This window comes from Homarus americanus, unplaced genomic scaffold (assembly GCF_018991925.1).
Source record: "Homarus americanus isolate GMGI-L3 unplaced genomic scaffold, GMGI_Hamer_2.0 scaffold54443, whole genome shotgun sequence".
NCBI lineage: Eukaryota > Metazoa > Arthropoda > Malacostraca > Decapoda > Nephropidae > Homarus > Homarus americanus.
In genome coordinates this window covers 6,118,135-6,137,420 of record NW_024750852.1, presented here as the reverse complement: position 1 = coordinate 6,137,420, position 19,286 = coordinate 6,118,135, and the positions used below count along the sequence as shown (strand labels likewise).

The 19,286-nt window shown below is 35.0% G+C and overlaps 1 protein-coding gene across 1 annotated transcript in view; it reads right to left on the bottom strand.

The window, feature by feature from the left end:
* Positions 1–19,286, bottom strand: part of LOC121854308 (kinesin-like protein KIF20B) — a 61,359-nt gene that overhangs the window by 22,437 nt on the left and 19,636 nt on the right. The window contains exons 17-23 of the mRNA XM_042348895.1: positions 18,770–18,889; positions 12,588–12,698; positions 10,898–11,023; positions 7,761–7,855; positions 4,510–4,795; positions 2,988–4,152; positions 1,103–1,188 (exon numbers count right to left, since the gene is read on the bottom strand). Of these exons, the coding sequence (XP_042204829.1) occupies positions 1,103–1,188; positions 2,988–4,152; positions 4,510–4,795; positions 7,761–7,855; positions 10,898–11,023; positions 12,588–12,698; positions 18,770–18,889 (1,989 nt within the window). The remainder of the gene's footprint in view (positions 1–1,102; positions 1,189–2,987; positions 4,153–4,509; positions 4,796–7,760; positions 7,856–10,897; positions 11,024–12,587; positions 12,699–18,769; positions 18,890–19,286) is intronic.

The window sequence follows — 19,286 nt, the reverse complement described above, 5'->3', positions numbered from 1 at the left end:
TAGGTAACATCTGTCTCTATTTCCTCTCCCACCCTCCCCACAATTAATCTTATCAAAATTCCAATACCACCGTTGGAAAGTTCATAAAATTCTGCTTCTATAACTGTATAATACCTTGGTAGGGTAATGCAAAAATATCCAAGATATGAAGCTGGGAAGATAAATATTTTTTTCTTTTTCCTTTTATGTTAGAACCAAAACAATGATGAAGCCAGTGATGTATAAATCATAATAAAAAAGGTAAATAAAAAATAATAAAATCTTGTGGGCTAAATTGGTCACAGAATGAATATGACTAGACCTCACGTTGAGTGATCCCATATGACTTTTGTTGTGGTCAAGGAAACTTAAAAAGTTAATGTGTGCATGAGAGGGTTAATCGAAAAAATATAAGCTAAAAAAAATGGAGGTGATAAGTCTGGTGAAAGGTGTTTAACCACAATAACTTTACTGCTAAATTAAGAATCAATATGTAACAGAAGACCTGCCTTAAGCTGAACTTGAGTTAACATAGGAGGTTAATATCAAATCATGACGAGGTTGCTTTTAAATGCTTTCTGATCTACAATGACCTTCAAGTATACACCACATTTAACTCTAACACTTCAGCCACTTCTGGAACAAATCTTCATCTTTGGTCTATCGCAACATATCCCACTACCCAGCAGGATGGCTGTTCTTTCCTGCAAAGCAACCCAGTCCTTATATATCACTTCCAATGACCCTCCACACTGACACCTCTTGTCCATATAATTCTTCACCCTGTCTACATACAGGTATTTGGTGAACCAATTGTAAACTTAAGTCTTGCTCCATTTTTTTCCTCTTATACCTTTAATCTCACTTGTGTAGACCTTACATTAATATCCTTTCATCCATCCTCTCCAGGCAAGTATTCTAGCAATATACAGAGTCCAAACAAGCAACAAATGATCCCAAAACATCAATAAATTTAGTAAATAATAACAATAATACATTTAATAATTAGAAACCTTTAAAACCAACATCATAATATTTTAAAGAAAAAGGTATGTATTTAAATTGATCAGGTAAAAGTGGTCCAAATCTCAAATGACAAAACAACTACTGCTGGAGGACTAACTTTGTGTTGCTCCAGGTTGTTCTCCTCTAACAACTTTTCGAACTTGATTTTTTCATCCTCCATTTCTTGTATCTTAGTCTTGACATCTGTAATGGAATCAGTCATAAATAATCACAAACTTGTAACACAACCTTAATTTGCATTCAAAGATAACCTTTAATATCTACTTTGTTTCTAAACTCCATGGTTTATATGATTTAATTTGGGAACTTATGGAAATTACTTATACAGGTTGACCACCAAATTTCCGGCAATCGCTGGTTTGGACAGTTTTACAGAAGTGGAATTATAAATTTACCACACACTCTCCAACTTTAGTTTCTCTGTTGTTCTGATAACTTCCATCACGTGGTCTGAATTTACCTCACTAAAGCCTGCAGATGCCACCTGCCTTGTCATCTTCATCACACTCGCCACATTCTCTACCAACACTTGAGTGTTAGTCACCTCACCCGCCACACGCAGCAGCTTTCGCCACGCATGTTTCAACATGGCTACCATTGTCTCCCGCCTAGTTATTTACCACAGTTTGCACACTGAACTCCTTCCAAAACTTGAACACAACATTCCTTGGCTCTTCTTGTGATGTGATAAAACATGCACCATAAGAGGCCGATCATACAAGAATAAAATAATGCATACAGTGAGTTCTGCTATAACGCGTGTTTTGACAACGCGAATTGGCTCTAACGCGATTTATGAATAGAGGAACGATATTTGTATAATGCGAACGCCTGTTCGCTGTAATGCGATTTTTGCTTACTATTTCTCCAATTTTGTGGTATTAACTGTGAATATGGTAAAGAAGAATATCTCCAAGAAGCGTTCTGGTGATCGCATTCCCGGTGATAATCGTAAAAGAAAGGCTATAACCCTTGAAGAGAAGCCCGATGTTATCAACCTCAAAATCATCCTTCTCCCCGATCAAGTTATATTCATATTTTTTCAAGATAAAGTGTTACATTTACTGTATGATTTCATTATTAGATATGAATGTAACATTTATTTAGATTGTGCTATCCTTTGTGTTAGGCTAACTACTAAATTTTTTTCGATTTCGAGTAGTAGTCTGCACCTAACCCTATTTTCTCCATAAGCCCTGTTATTTCTATTACGCGAATTTCTATAACACGATGTTTTACAAGAACACAACTATCGCGTTATAGCAGAACTGACTGTACGTGGTATGGCCAGTCCCACCCTTCATCCCCTCCCCCCCCTCCTCCTCTTTACTGTATTATATTTTGCTCTATTAATACAGTACAGTATGTTATATTATTTATGATGAAACATACACCATAATAGGCTGATCATATGATCATACGAGAATATAATAATGAAAAAATAAAAACATGGTGTCATCTCTTGTTAATACCGGAGTCAATAAAAATCAGTTCTGGTTAAGTTAGAAGCATCATTTTTTTCCTTTATCAAAATAATCCTGAATAGTTTATCTCAAAGTTTTGTTAAATGTAAACATTAAAAAATATACAAAATCTATATGTCACGAGCCTTCAAATGAAGGTATTTCTGGGGCGCCAGGCATAGGGCAAAAATATTTACGATGAGCAAAAACGTGTATACACTTTTATCCATGGCATCTATTCTAATTGTGTTAGAAAGACAAATTTGATACCCAAATTATCCTGAATAAATCATTACAAGATATATAAAAATATTTCTACATGATTTAAAGATGAGAACTCAATTCTTTTATGAAAACAGTTAAGAAATATTCATACTAGAGTCTATAAAATCGGTTCTAATTAAGTGAGAAATGCGATTTTTTTTTAATTTAGTCAAGTTAATACAGATGATGTAGTATATAAAATTTAAAACTTCAAGATGACCAAAGAACAAACATGTAAAGAACACATAAATTTACCTCTTAGTTCCTTTAACTTCTCTTGCAACTGTGTTTTTAACGTAGACTTTACATCTATTACCTCTTGAAATAGTTCTTGAAGAGCTGACAATTCGTTAGCCATAGTTTCTGTCCGGGAACTTTCTTCTCTCTGTTTGTCCTGTGACATCTCCAGTTGTCTCTTTATGTCTTCATACTCATCACGTAATTTACTCAGTTCTCTCATCATAGAAGATACTTGTTCCTGGAGATCACTCTTCTCACTATTGCTTTCATCTTTTAATCTTTTCTCAGCTTCAATTTCTGATCTGAATTTTTCAAGCTGTTTCATTTGTTCTTCAAGTTTGATCTTCATTGATTTATTTTCCTCTTCTAAAATTTTTTGAGAGTTAAGTTCAGACTGAATTCCATTTAGTCTAATTTCATTGTTGTTCAATAATTCTTTCAAATTTAAATTAGATTTGGTTCTACTTTCAAGAGAGTGGTTAACTTCCTCTAACTCCTTCTTCAGTGTTTGGTTATTACGCACCAGTTCAGTGATCTCGGCATTTTTAATTTCAATTTCTCGAGTTACCTCCTGCTCTGAAGATTCTTTTTCTTCCTTAAATTTTCTATTTACACAATCAATGCTATGTATTTCTTCTCTGAGGCTGACAATCATCCTTTCTTTATCTATTACTACTGTTTCAATTTCAACAGTTTTTTGTTTCAAATCATCTCTTAAGTGTGAAATTTCCCCTTCCAAAGACTTAATTTTCTCTAGTGAGAGGACAGAAGTTCCATGATTAATGGTAAGTTTGTTTTGCAAGTCATCTCGTTCCTTTTTTATATTCTTGTTTTCTTCTTGAATTTCTTCAAGGAGTTTGGATAATTCACCCAACCTCTCCTTTATATTTACACACTGTGAATTCTCCTTCATAGTATCACTTAATTTACTCTCCAGTGTCAATATTTTTTCCTGTAATTCATTATTATTTTTTTCCAGGTCTTTCAGATAATGGTGCTCAGTCTTATTAAGTTCTTTGACTTGCATTTGCAGCTGAAGAATTTGCTCTTCTTTTTCTAATAAGTCATTCTGAAGAGTATTGACTTGATTCATGGCACTAATGCTATTTGCCTTTAGAGAAGATGTGTTCAGCTGCTCAGAAGCTCTCTCCTCCTGCACACTCATGAGCTTCTCATGCAACTGAAAAAATAAGAAATAATAATAATATTACTTGTAATAATTTTAAAAACATTATGATACACCTTTAACTTTCAATCAAAATTCACAGAACTAAATTTGACAAAGATGAGCAGTGTTGGCAAGTAGGTGTTACAGGTAATGTTAATCACACAACTATAAAATTCTGAAGCATCAGATTAAGCAGACCCATGGTATTATTTAAGTGATTATCATCCCATAAAACAGTAAGCTCAAACATATAATAGTTTTTATGTCTAGGATTACTGTATGTTAAATAACAAAGAATTTAGTAGTTACAAAAATGTCCTAATGTATTATCGCTGTAATATTTGTTTATTTGATGCCATTAATAAATACCTCAGTAACATTCTCCTTCAATTGGTCTCTCTCTTCCTCTACCACACCAAAGTCCTTTTCCAGTTCTGAGTTGGCTTTCTGCAGGTGAGTAAACAGTACCTCAGATTCTGTGAGTTGATCACTTAGCCAGGCTCTTTCCTTTATCAATGTTTCTTTCTCTTGCTGTAATTGCATTACCTTTACTTCAACAGCCTTTAGATCATCTGATGAGATGCTGTCACCTGAGTTAGTTTGTGCTTTGCTTCTTTTCAGTTCAGCAAGTTCTAGCAGCAACTTACTTTTATCCCTGAAAAAGATTTTAATATTTGTTATTAATTCTGAAATTAATAGTTTAAACAGATTATGCCACAATCCAATTAACCTGGCTGGTATGCCCACCCACTCCTCACAGTCGCTCCTGATTGGTTAAAGCCAGGCAGTCAGGTACCAGGGTTCTGTCTCCACATTCCAACACCTCACCTGCGGTGTTCCCCAGGGGACCAAGATGGGACCACTGTGCTTCCTGATCAACGACGCTCTATCGGACACTCCTCACAGGTGGAAGTACGTGGATGACTGCACTGTGGGGCTTACAGTGGACAACACCTCACCGGACTACTCATCTCTACAAGGCACCCTGGACAGGCTACAGGCATGGACTAAGGAGAACAAGGTCACCATCAACTACACCAAAACTGTAGTCATGCACATCAATATTGCCACCACTCCAGCAGTCACAGTGGGTGCCCATCCTCTCCAGTTAGTGCAGTCTACCAAACTCCTGGGTGTTACCGTAGACCACAAACTGGACTGGAAGGCCCACGTAAACAACACAATCAAGGCAACCTCATACTGACTCTACATGCTACGACGACTTACGTCTCTTGGGGCACCCACACCAGAGCTGAGGAATATCAACAACGTCTTTTTTCTCCCCAAATTAACGTATGCGTCACCAGCCTGGTGGTCTTCTCTCAACTCTACCCAACAACGCCAGCTAGAGAAGGTACAGAAAAGGGCCTGCAGAATCATGCTCAGCGCAGACTACTCCGGCTACTACAACGCTCTCTCCACCCTGGAAATGACATCCTTCAGTGATCTCCACCACCAAGCACTAACAAGGTTTGGCAGTGGACTACCACTGCACCATCCCCATCATCGCCACCTCCTGCCACCGGCAGTCCCCCACCCACCTCGCGCAGTCAGTCATTGCAACAAAATTCAGCCCATAAGAGCCTGCACTGATAGATATAAGAATAGCACCATCCCATCTATTGTTAGAATAATAAACAACTCCTGATTTATGTACTGTACAGCCCTGTAAATGTACTCAACGCATATCATTATGTCTAAATCAAATGTAAGTTTGTATATTTTCAGCCACCGGCTGCAACTCTATTAATAAACCATTTATTATTATTATTATTATTATTATTAAAGCAATTTTTGTCTTTTGGTCACTCAACAGTTCTTCATTCTCATTTTTTTTTTCATTCTACATACCGGGTATCTGAAATAATGTTCGAAAATGAAAAGGCAAATATTAGCGCATTGAACATCTTAATAACGGATATATCAGAAAAAAAATTGAAAATATTATAAAATGATGAGAGACATTCGGTTTCATCTGGGAGCCACGTTCATGACCAATAATTATGATGCTTAATTTCCCGAGCGCTCTCCACCCCACCACCAACCAATCTCGCTCAGGGGTGAGAGACATAGCTGCCAAGTTAATTAGATTTTAGTATAGTACAAGGCCTGCAGGAAAGAAAGAGTATGTATTTTTTGTTTTCTTGTAAACATAGTGTACAGCTACAACAGGTCATGTAAGGACTACACAACTGATAATTCACTGGTCAACATAAAAAAAAAATTCTCATGGTTCTGGATCAAAACAGTCTGATTCTAGTGTAATTGTATGTGCTGAACTCAATTATGACATTCGTATAGCTGTATCAGGCTCAGTTTTCCAGAACCAGTATATCTATATATTTAGTGTACCATGCTATTCATACAGTAATTTATATGCTCATTGGCTCCACTTATGCAATTATTTTGTCCTGATTTGTGCTTTTTTGTTTGTTTCAGTTTGCTGATTCATGATATTGCATATCTACACCTGCATGATTTGTAATTACTCTGAAATTAACAAAACATGGAACGTCGCAAGTGTGTGAACGGTGCTGACAGTTTTTGCTACATATGTGGTGCCTTCACTCCTGGTAGCCTCAAGAAACCAATCACAAAAGCTGTTCGACTGAACTACAAAAGTTACTTCAAATGTCATTTGGGTGACCAAGACAAGAAATGGGCACCTCATGTAGCCTGTAAGTCTTGTGTTAACCACCTGAGCGAGTGGATGTGTGGTAAACGAAGTTCAGGAATGCCGTTTGCTGTACCAATGATATGGCGTGAACCTAAAGACCACAGTAGTGACTGCTACTTCTGTCTCACAAATATTAAGGGAATAAAAATCAAGACATGAGGCAAGGTACAGTACCCCAATATTGCTTCTGCAATCCGACCAGTACCGCACAGTGCTGAACTTCCAGTCCCAAATCCACCGACTGAACAAGAATTGAGTGATTCCGATTCTACCTCTACCTCAATGGAAAACGACTACCAGGATGACTCTGAAAATACCAGGCCTAAACAATTTACTCAAGAAGCGCTTCATGATCTCATCAGGGACCTAAACTTGTCAAAAGAAAAGGCTGAAGTTTTGGGATCCAGACTAAAGCAGCGTAACCTGCTAGAAGATGGAGTGCATATCACTATTCTTTAAGAAAGTAGGTCTGATGGTAGAATGAAACATCCAATTAATATTCATTAATATGAAATTAGTCATGAAAGCACAGTCACATGAGATAATCTCATCTTTTGCACGACACGTGATGGAATATTAAATATTTGTACCTATTGATGTTTTTATAAAACCTGGTCTGATAGAACAAAACAAATATCAGATTCGAATTCAGCAATATGAAATTAGTTGTGTGAGCATGATCTCATATGTGAACCATTTTGGCTGTTGACCAGTGATCTATCCAGCACATTCAATTAAAAATACAGTACAGCACTAATATAATTTCAAAATTACAATTTTCAATATAAACTTGCCTGACATTTATTGAAATACTAATGTATGGAATATTAAAAGAACACACAAAAAACAATGCCACAATTCAGCGGATATAAGCTGTGTTGTTTTTAGGATATATTTGTTTATTCTTCCTATTTCTGTATAATAAAAAATACCAAAAAATTACCTTAGATACTCCTCTTCGATCTCCATTTTCTTAATCTGCATTTTCTCCAACATTTTACAACATTCACTGTGTTCTTGTAGCACACGAGACACTTTCTGAAAGATCACCAAGCAATAAATTTTCACTAAAAACTAATTAATTAAATATACATTCTAATGTAAAAATTGAATCTATCTATCCAGTTTCTAACACCACCATCACCACAGTGTTTCATCTTATTTTATTAGATACAGTAGGGTCGGATTATATCGTGACTTAAAAAAACAAACGAATTATATCACGACTACCAAAATTATCAACATTTTCCAATATATAGTAGAACGTCGATATAACGCGAGATATGTTCCAAGAGCGGTCGCTTTAAACCGAATTCGCACTAAATCGAAGTGTTGTTTCAATGGAATAATTTAGTTTGACACTTGAGAGAAACACAAAATACTAAAAAGACTTAGTCTACCCAGATGCACCTCAGCCCATCTGTTAGAATAAACAAAACATTGTTTTTTGTAGTACAGTATTATGTTAAAACAAACACTCATAAATCAACACAGCTAAAATTAAGGGATGCAAAATGGTCTGTTTACTGGCTGGGAAGATGGGGGGGGTGAGGTGATATGTTTGACAGTTGATGCCAAGGTCTAGTGCTTATTTATTTATCTGTCCTTAAGAGTGACTAAGTTTTTCTCTTATAAAATGTCACTGAATTGACATGGAAGAATATAATTAACATTGCTGGAATTCTTACAAGATAGTGATTAATTGTAATATAAACATCCTATAGCTTGCATTAGACATACGAATTTTAGTTCTAATTTAAGAATTTTAGTACAAAGAACAAAATTTTTCTCTTGTGCAAAATATATGACGTTTATACTCAAATTATTCGCTGTCTTGCAAGGATTCCAGCAATACAAATAATATTCTCCTAACTTTAGTCTGTGACATTATATAAGATAAAAATTTTAAGCTTAAAACACCAAACCCTGGCTGGGAAGATGGGGGGAAGTGACAGTGACATGTTTGACAGTTGGTGTCAGGGTATAGTGAAGTATTTGTTTATTTATGTCCTTTAGCTTGAGTTTTTTTTTTTTTTTGCTTATAAAATGTCACAGAAGTGACCAGGGAGAATATAATTTACATTGCTGGAATTCTTATAAGATAGTGATTAATTTGAATACTGTATAAACATGCTATAGTTTGCACTAAACAAAAATTTTAGTAATTATTTAGTACATGTACAGTACAGCCTTGACCTTAGGACAGTGTGGCGTGCCCAGAGAAACATTAGGCGCAAAATTTTAAATATGATGCGCCAGATTGACTCGCGCAAAATAGGAAAGATTCACTTTAAATTAAAACATTGTCCTTAATTGTGGGTGTCGCTTTAAATCAATAATCTTAAACTGAATCGCTTTAAATCATTGTTCTACTGTATAGAGATAAATTTATTTATTTCGCGATGGAAATCAGGCAAAAAATATTTCAAATGTACCGCCATGGCAAACAAATGCATTATTTGCTCACCAGAGGCGCCACCATGGTTGCTCACCCACGCATTCACGCTCACCCGCTCAGTCTTTCTGAGTGAGTAGATTACGACTTCTAAGGTGAGTGTAAATGGGTTGCTATTGACGTGAAAAGTGAAGTGAAGAGAATGGAAAGCTTAATGGAAAAGATTTAATACTGTATCTAATATTTTTGGTTTGTTCGTTATGTAGGAGTGGGGTTGTCAAGTGAGGGTGGCAGTGTGGCGTGTGCCGCCGAATCTGGTGTTCCCGGGATGGTGCGTCAGCTGCCGAGTCTGGTGTTCCTTGATATTGATATCGAAACAACCTGTTGTTCCCCAGTCTAGTGTTCATTGGTGCTTTAGTTAGTAGGAAAATAAACTCGTTAAGTCAAGTTTAGTCACTCCAGAACCTAACCCTATTTTCCCCATTGATTACATGTAATTATATATCGCGATTTAGTTTATAGCGAATATCGTTGGACCCTATCTCGAGATATATCCCAACACTACTGTATTTCCTTCACATTTTCATTCACCTTATTTCATCCAACTTTATAGTCACCAGAAACTTGAGAAAATCTATCCCCACTATATTTTATAACAGTAACTTCTTTTGATGCCACTGTCCCGAATTGGTTGAGACCAGGACAAGACATATTTACTTTACGTTATACGCATTACATAAACACTTGAAATGGGTGATTACCTTAAGCAGTAATGTTGCAGTTTATATTATATCAAACTAGATACAAAGTATAAAGTTAGGATATCCTACAATATAAATTGATACTCAAGGTTTGCTGATGTGGATGGAGGTCAGGAATTAATGGTTGAGTTTAGTTGGTGAGCCCCTCCATGATCACTGGCTTTTACTGAAGGTGATGAGTGCTGTGTTTCTCTGGTCAGGATCGTTAAGGAAATGACGATGGCAGGTAATATGACATTCAATAGGAGCAGGTAGGATGCGCTCACAGACAAAGGAATGTAGACTCGAACAAGACTACTGTATTATTTAAATCAGTAGTAATTATATTCAATTCAGGTAACTATTAAATATTACTTAAACTAAATATGACCTAAATTAAATACAACATATATAAAACAAAATTTCTTACATTATTTCTATTGTTCTGCTGTTCAATATATTAAATTAGCGGTTACGAAAGCCTCACCCTGCTTGGAAATTTCTGTCTGAGAGGTGGCCACAACATATTCCTTTTGCCATCTTACCCATTTCTTCTACCCATCCCCGATATCTCCTTGATGCAATGCTGCAACTTTCTCTTCAATACTGTAATTTATCTCCTAATCAATGCACCTGAAACTTGACCTTCATACACCCTATTTACAAGCATATCCTCTTGCATACTTCTCACATATTCACACCAATTTGGAGATTTTTCTTCACCCATTACACAACAGTACTCCACAATTCATATTAAAGTATCTGCCCATTCAGTCATTCCAAATACCTATACACTTTACTTCATTCCATTCATTTTATTAGCCACAGATATATCTCTCGAGTAAATCCAAAAATATATTCAGTCACAGGGATAAAAAGTTGCTGCTATCTGGTATTTTAACAAACTTAGGTCTTCCACTGGCAGGATTTATCATGAGTACTTACCTGTGTTGACAATTGTTGCCGTAACTCATCAATATACTGGTCCCTCTCCTCTACTTGTCCTGCATATTGGCTCAGTGTTGCCCGGGCCTCCTCTAGCCGATTCTCAATTTCATTCAAGTTCATAATCTGAAGAATAAAGAAACCACTTTAATAGCACTCTAAAATATTAACAAGAAGCACAAAACTGTAAACAAAATATAAACCTATTAATATGAATTATATTTCTTACACATTTATCATGCATTGGTGACACTATGGAGTACAGTGGTCCCTCAGTTAACGAGCACAATAAGTTCCAGCAGGTTGCTCGTTAACCGAAACCATTGTTTCAATGGGTTTTTGGGTAATTGGTTCCAGCTCACCGAAAATTGCCTAAATTCAACAAAAAAGGTAGAAAAGTACACTTACTTTGAGGTGTGTATGTAGAAGGCTCCTGGATGATGATGATGGGAATTAGAATGGGGGTGGAGGAGAAGGGAAAAGAGAAGGCATTGGGGTGGAAGAGAAGTCACCCCATGGCACCATTTCACCCATAAAATTTTAGTTCTCTTGGTGTAATTCAAGATTATTTTCTTTAAATCAACACTGCACTGCATTATATATTGTCAATATGTAAAATAAATTTCAAAATGACCAATAATTTGCTTGGAAACACAGAAAAAAAGCGTTCAGTTGAAGAGTCTCTCAAGCAAGATGTTACCTCCACTGAAAACAGAAAGACTGACGCCTGTATGGTGTGTTAACAGGCTGGATGGCACACCAGAAACTAGTTTCTTTACCTTCAATTATGTTCAATAATTGTTAAAATGACTAAAAAAGTTAATATTAAACTTTTAAAATTATTGAATAGTATAAACTTCTTGATATTTACTAAAATAGTAAGGAATTTAAGCCCTAAAACCGATTACTGTATTGGCGGACTAATACTACAGCTGGTGGACCGCCAAATGCAAGCGAAAATATGTTGAAGTCGGCTCGTAAAACCTCGTTAATCGAGGGATTGCTCGTTAACCAAAGTTAAGAATCTTATGGAAGGTAAATCGTTAACCAAAATCTCGTTAACTGAGGCGCTCGTTAACCGAGGGATCACTGTACTGTACTGTTGTAGTGTAATCAGACTGCACTGTATTGTACTCACAAATACTTAGCCTTTCTTACAAGTCTTTAAAGCCAGGATGAAATTATGCTAGAACTCAGTTTGATATTTTTAAAACCAAGTTTGCGTCCGTGATATTATTGTTTATTTTACCATCTTATTTTCATATTGTCTTAATTTTTTTTTTTTAGTCTTTCAACCTTTTCCCATATTATTGTAGTGGCTGGAAATAACACAACATACACATATTCCCTACAATTATTGTGATTCACTTATTATTATTGTTATAAAGTGTGTTCTGCTATTGTACTACAAGGCCATAAATGTGGATTACCCACAACTTCACATCAGCACCACATCAATTATTTTTCTTTTTATTACAAATTTGATTAACTTTTCATTTTAGATTCCCAAACCCATTACAGTAGGTTCAAAATAAAAACCTCATAAGATTAGCTATTTCAGGAAAACAATGAAATTTGGGAAGAAACTTTTAAGAATTCATTAACCTACACAAAAAAAATTGAGTACTGTACTGTATATACAGTAATAAACAACAGATCCCCATCTTTATAAGACAACTGCTAAACTTACCTGCTTGGTAACAGTTTTTTCACTTGTCTCCAATTTCTCCTCAAAATTTGCACGTTCCTGATCCTTATAAAGGTAAGCTTCAGCGGCATCTAACAGCAATTGCTGTAATTCCTGAAATATAAAAATAATTTATATCAACATTTTCTATACGAGAGCTGCTGCTTTGAAACAAACATTTTACACCAACACATATCTACAGTGGTTGCACAGAAATGACTTCATATTCATATCTTATAAATAATACAGTTCTAACTTCTTACTTCCAACCCACTTGTAACTTATTAATGACTTATGGTAAGTGTTTATGTGAACATATAATTAATACACCATAGAGAAATATTACTCACCCCTCTTTTACACATATAATGATTATTTATTAAAATTATTACCAGTTTGGCATATACAGTGAATGCCTAGTGGCAGCATACCTCCTGGACACTCTTTTCCAAGAAGTTATTACCTTTCAACCAGACTTGTGACTTATTACAAGTTCTAATTACAACACCAACACACTTGTCTTCTCACTGTTGTGTATGGGTCCAGTTACATATTCATAATGTCTCTTCTTTAGGTTCTCTGTTTTAGTTCATTAGCATCTTGCTACAAGTGTAACCCACAATTAATAAACTAAATCTTACCCTGGTGCTTTTTGATGGGATAATGTCATAATAATAACCCATCAAGAAGGCTTCTAGCTTTAAAAAAGCCATACTGGTATCTAATACTGAATGAATTTCATCTCACTGTTTGTCTACTCTCTATTGACTGGTGTCAAGATGATGAATCCAGGTATGGTCAAACTTGGAGATTGTAGTGTCATGGTTGCGAAATATCCAGGTACAGCTATGAATTGCAGAACTGTGTTCCTACACCCCTGTGGTGACCCATCTCTATCCACCAATCACGTTCGTCGTTACACGACCAACACCCATTCATTCATAAATAGTGATACTACTACTGCAACATTGCCATTGTGAGACACAGGTTACCATAGGGGGTGTAGGAACACATTTCTGCAACTGTACATGAAGTAGGTAATGATACACTCCATCTGGTGACAAAACTGGTGTATCCTTGTATGTGTCCAGAGTACAGATAAGAGAAATGTCTAAAATAGTCATCCCATTTTGGTTAATTAACAATGAATGTTAACTCAGCACTACATACTAAACTGAAGTGGAATTTAATAGTTTCCTAAATAATGGCGAAGCACCACTGAGGGGTATGTTGAGTGCAACGTATTGTAATTAAGTATAGGTGTAACCTCAAAAACATGACATTCCAAAAAATCAGCTGGCCTTGAAAATTGGCCATTTTTGCATTTGCAACTCTCTTATAGATACAGAAATCTACAAGAAACCCAAGAAGAATCCAGGAATAATTTACCATCTTGCCACTTCACGTGTTATGGTGAACCAGTCAGATGATGCCACAATCTCTGTTTACCAAAGTAACAACCATCTTTCGGTTGTGTATGCCTTAACTGTTGACTTGTATTTCTTAACATTACCTGACCTGATATCTCTTCCCAACCTTCACTTATGCAAAACCTGCCTTCAGTTAACCTACACATCACAATTTGTAAGAAGCGAGGAAGATCAATGAGTAGGAAAAAAAATTCAAAATTAATTTATTCATCATTACATAAGTACTGTATACGGCAGTATTATTCTCTATGCTCTCTTGAAACATATATTAAAAATTCCAGTAATCATATCAAAATGAAATTTGCTTTTACTGTTATCAAGAGGGTACCCAAGCAGATAATGCGGCAAATTTAGAAAAAAGGTAGAGGCCATGCCCAAGTGTCCCACATTAGTGAGATTAAATCTATAGTTACTCTATCTAATTCTTCATAGCAGGGGGTTACAAGGTATGTAGGACATACTTGAGGTAGTTTTAGACTGCAATATTTCAATGAAATTTGTACTCACACATTCCAAACTCTTAGGAACATCAATTTGCAATGATGTGGTGTTATATGTCCAATGTGCACAACTGGCATTAAACAGTCAGAATTCTGTTATAACATAAATGGTAAAAAATCTGCTCCCTTCTTAAGAACATCTTTCCTTCAACATACAACCAACAACTTTTCAAAATGTAAGGAATACATATACAGGGTACAGTACTATACTGCACCAACTTTCTCCCACAGACTATGATAATTTCTCATTAGAGAACAAATCATTAATTGGCATTGTTTTGCCTTAGCTTGCTTTAGAGGCCATATACACCAGATAAGGACTACATACAATAAAAAATAAAATAAAATAGTGTGTGCAGTGGAGCAGTGAACACAACAACAAACATTTGGGAACTGACTCCTCTCTCAACTGCCACTCCACAGACCCCCCCCCCCATGTCAGAGCTTCTCCAACTTATGGGGGTTTCTGACTTAGTACTCCACTCACTTTTACACATCTATGTGTAGTGCAGGTAGTTGCCCCACAAGGGGTACATGTACACTCGTTGATCTTGAGAATATATATATATATATATATATATATATATATATATATATATATATATATATATATATATATATATATATATATATATATATATATATATATATATATATATATATATATATATATATATACACATATATATACAGTGGGGTATGCTATAACGAACGGATCCTACTACGAATATTCCTATAACGAACGGTTTTACCTATAAAATTGAGAATGCTATAACGAACGCAACTCCTACAACGAACGATGAATACGGGACTATTTCGCCTGGCGCATGAATATTGTTGTACCGCGACCCACAACAAGAGCGTCAGGCGCCATCTTTGTCTCATTGTGTAGCCAGTGCACCACTGTTATTGTTGAAATTTCGTCTTTTGATGTGGAAATTCGCATTATTTGTATAACTATTTTGTTATACAAGTATACAATTGTAACAATAAGTTGTCCAAAGCGAGTGAGAAAGCTAATAACCCTTGAAACTAAGAAAGAAATTATAAAGAAACGTGAGAATGGAAGAAGCATTGCGAAACTTAGTGATGAACATGGGATGGCTAAATCGACTATATGTACGATTTTGAAGAATAAAGAGGAGTTAAAAACTGTGCAAGTGGCTAAGGGAATCTTTAGACTTAGCAAAGCAAGGTGTAATGTGATTGAAGAGATGGAAAATTTACTCTTAGTGTGGATAAAGGAGAAAGAAATGGCAGGTGGTAACATTAGTGAAGCTATAATTTGTGAGAAGGCTAAACAATTGTTTGAGGACCTTAAAGCCAAGACTCCCAGTGGAAATGATAGTGATGTGCCAGTGTTTAGGGGTACCTGCATGCTGAATAACACTAAGGTAAGATAAAGTACCGTATTTTTTACATTTTCCACATAATTTTTTCAGTGTTAAGTGGTTGTATTTGGGGGTCCGGAACGGATTAATCCTATAACGAACAAATGCTATAACGAACGAGGTTCTGGAACCAATTACGTTCGTTATAGCATACCCCACTGTGTATATATATATATACCGTATATACCCGTGTATAGCACGAGTTCTTAAGACCAAATTTTTGGGCAAAAAGTTGGGGGTCGACCTCTATACGGGTAATAGTTTCGTTAGGTTGAAAAAAATTTACCAGTAACTACCAGTAAACAATGGAAACGATGCACCAACGCACCACCCGCTGTGAGTGTCGGTACAGTTGCCAGGGCAGATCTCTTGCGTCATCATAGCAAGCCCAAAGTAGCCAAATGCATGGTATGGTATGCACAGGAGTATGTAAAACATAAAGTATTCATTTTTAAAAGTTTATTTATAGATACATAAATTTTTGTTAATTAAATTTGAAACATCAATATGATGTGAGTCAGGTCATCTGCACACAGTTGCCAGTTTCAAAATTTTCCTTTTAAAATTTTAAGTTACCGAGTATTTCTTTTCCCAAATCGTTTTACAATACTGTAGGTAAAACAGTATACTATTGTGCAAACCCCACAGAAAAAAAATTAACAAATGGAGACACCAAAAATGTAAAAAAAAAAAATGCTGTCTGACTTGCAACACTGTTGGTAGGGTCAGGTGGTTCTAACGGTACCTGCCAGGACCCGGTAATCAAATTTATAACAATATCTAACCTCAATTACTGTAGTTTATCTGATGTAGGCAATATGAAGTAAAAAATACCAGTTAAAGTGAGAAATTGGAAGAGAATAAACAAGAAAGATGTTGGGCTATTTTTGGTAGGGCTGAGGGAGAGAGTACCAGCTGTTTGGTCTTTTTTGGCGGGAGAGTCACGCAAATATCCGTACTAGTATTTGTTTGGTGTCTTCTGTATTTTTAAAAATGAATACTTGTAAATTAAAAGTACCGTAACATTGTATTATATAAAAACTTGTCATATTTCTGGAAAATAAGAATACACCGGTAAACACAATTTCAACGTACGCTAAAATTAAAAGCTGCTTAAGAAGGGCCGATGCAAACACAAAGCCTCCACGACCAGGGCTCTGCCGTATCAGCTAGACGGTACACGTGTTTTTCGAATCGTTTTCAGTTAAAAAACTTTTACATCACAAGTGAATTAGGATAGAATATTATTGTAATATAACAGTTTTTAACTGAAAACCATTCAAAAGGCGATTACGGTAACATCTTGTGAACGAAAGAAAGCGAGTCATTGTTTTTGTCACGATTTTATCCCACTTTCCACTATAATACGTACGTCATTTCAGCAAAAATATTACATTTCCATATTCTCAGAAATAAATAGTAGTTTTGCTGAAACGTGATGTATTTCAATGTAAATTAGGATAAACTACATGAAAACAAAAGACTTTACCTAACCTTCCGATGTTCAAGATATGTTACTCGTATTTTTAATAGTTTTCGGTTAAAATACTGTTATATTAGTGATATTCTATTCATACTGTGGTTGATATAATACCTTCACGGAAATGTAATATTTTTTGCTGAAATGACATACGTATTACAGTGGAAAGTGGGATAAAATTGTGATGAAAACAATGACTTTCGCTTTGTTTCGTTCAAAAGATGTTACCGTAATCACTTTTCGAATGGTTTAGTTAAAAAACTGTTGTATTGTATTACAATAATATCCTAATTGACTTGAATAAATATTACGATACCATATTTCTGAATATTTTCATTAAAATCCATCAAAATCATTTTCCTTGTCATCGTCTGCAGCACCAAACAGCTTCTCCCAGTCCTCTCCTTGAACAGGGCTAGAGGGAACGTGTTTTTCGAATCGTTTTCAGTTAAAAAACTATTACATCACACGTATATTTTACCTAAACTGTGCCTGAATGAATATATTCTCGGAAATAAATAGTAGTTTTGCTGAAACGTGATGTATTTCAATGTAAAATAGGATAAAATACATGACGAAAACAAAAGACTTCACCTAAGCTTCCGATGTTCTTGAGATGTTATTCGTTTTTTTAATAGTTTTCGGTTAAAATTCTGTTATATTACAATGATATTCTATTCATACTGTGCTTGATATACTACATTCACGGAAATGTAATATTTTTTCCTGAAATTACGTACGTATTACAGTGGAAAGTGGGATAAAATCGTGACGAAAACAATGACTCGCTTTCTTTCGTTCAAAAGATGTTACCGTAATCGCTTTTCGAATGGTTTAGTTAAAAAACTGTTGTATTACAATAATATTCCCTCCTAATTGACTTGAATAAATACTTGAATGGAAATATACAATATTTTTGTTGAAACTACCTGCGTTTCAGTGTAAAGTGTCGTAATAATAAATGGTAAACAAGTTTATAGGACGTAGAGTTTTTCTGAAGGTTTTGTTGTTCCTTTACCCTCAAAAACTTGGGTCGACCTATAAACGAGGAATATCATAAATTAACGATTTCTTGGTCATAAAATCGGGGTCGACCTATATACGAAGGGGGGTTATAGACGAGTATATACGGTATATATATATATATATATATATATATATATATATATATATATATATATATATATATATATATATATATATATATATATATATATATATATATATATATATATATATATATATATATATATATATATATATATATATATATATATATATATATAATATATAGGGGAATACAGGTCTCTACACGTTAAATCCCCATCACTATTTTTTCACAAAAATATGGCAATTTATTTTATTACTAAGAAAAAGTACTAACCTTTAGTTCATTATCTCTAGCATCCAGTAATGACACTTTATCATCCAATCGGTGCTTCAGCTCCTGTAACACAAAATTCTCTGTGCCACTTGTTGACTTGCTCATACGCCGTGCCTCTTCCTGCAGGTAATTTTTTTTTGTCTTAAAACATTTTGAAATTAACAAGTACATACTGTACACCACTTCCTGAAGGAAAAAGAACTAATAAAAACGATTATTGGAGAAATACTTATAAATGAAAATAAGCATCACTCAAAATTAGAGATAAAATAGAAGGGTTGAATAGATGGATATGTATTTAACTATGTTAAAGTGATATACAATAAACCTTGATATAACTGACCACCATTTATAATGGACCCTCATGGCAATGCTTTCTAAAGATCTTTTATTTACACTAAACAAAATGAGAAAATAATTGTCCATAACAAAGAATAAGAATAATAATTATATCAAATTACATCTGCAAATAGGACATTAAAGAGCAATGTTGTTAAAGGAAAGGCTCAGGGTTACT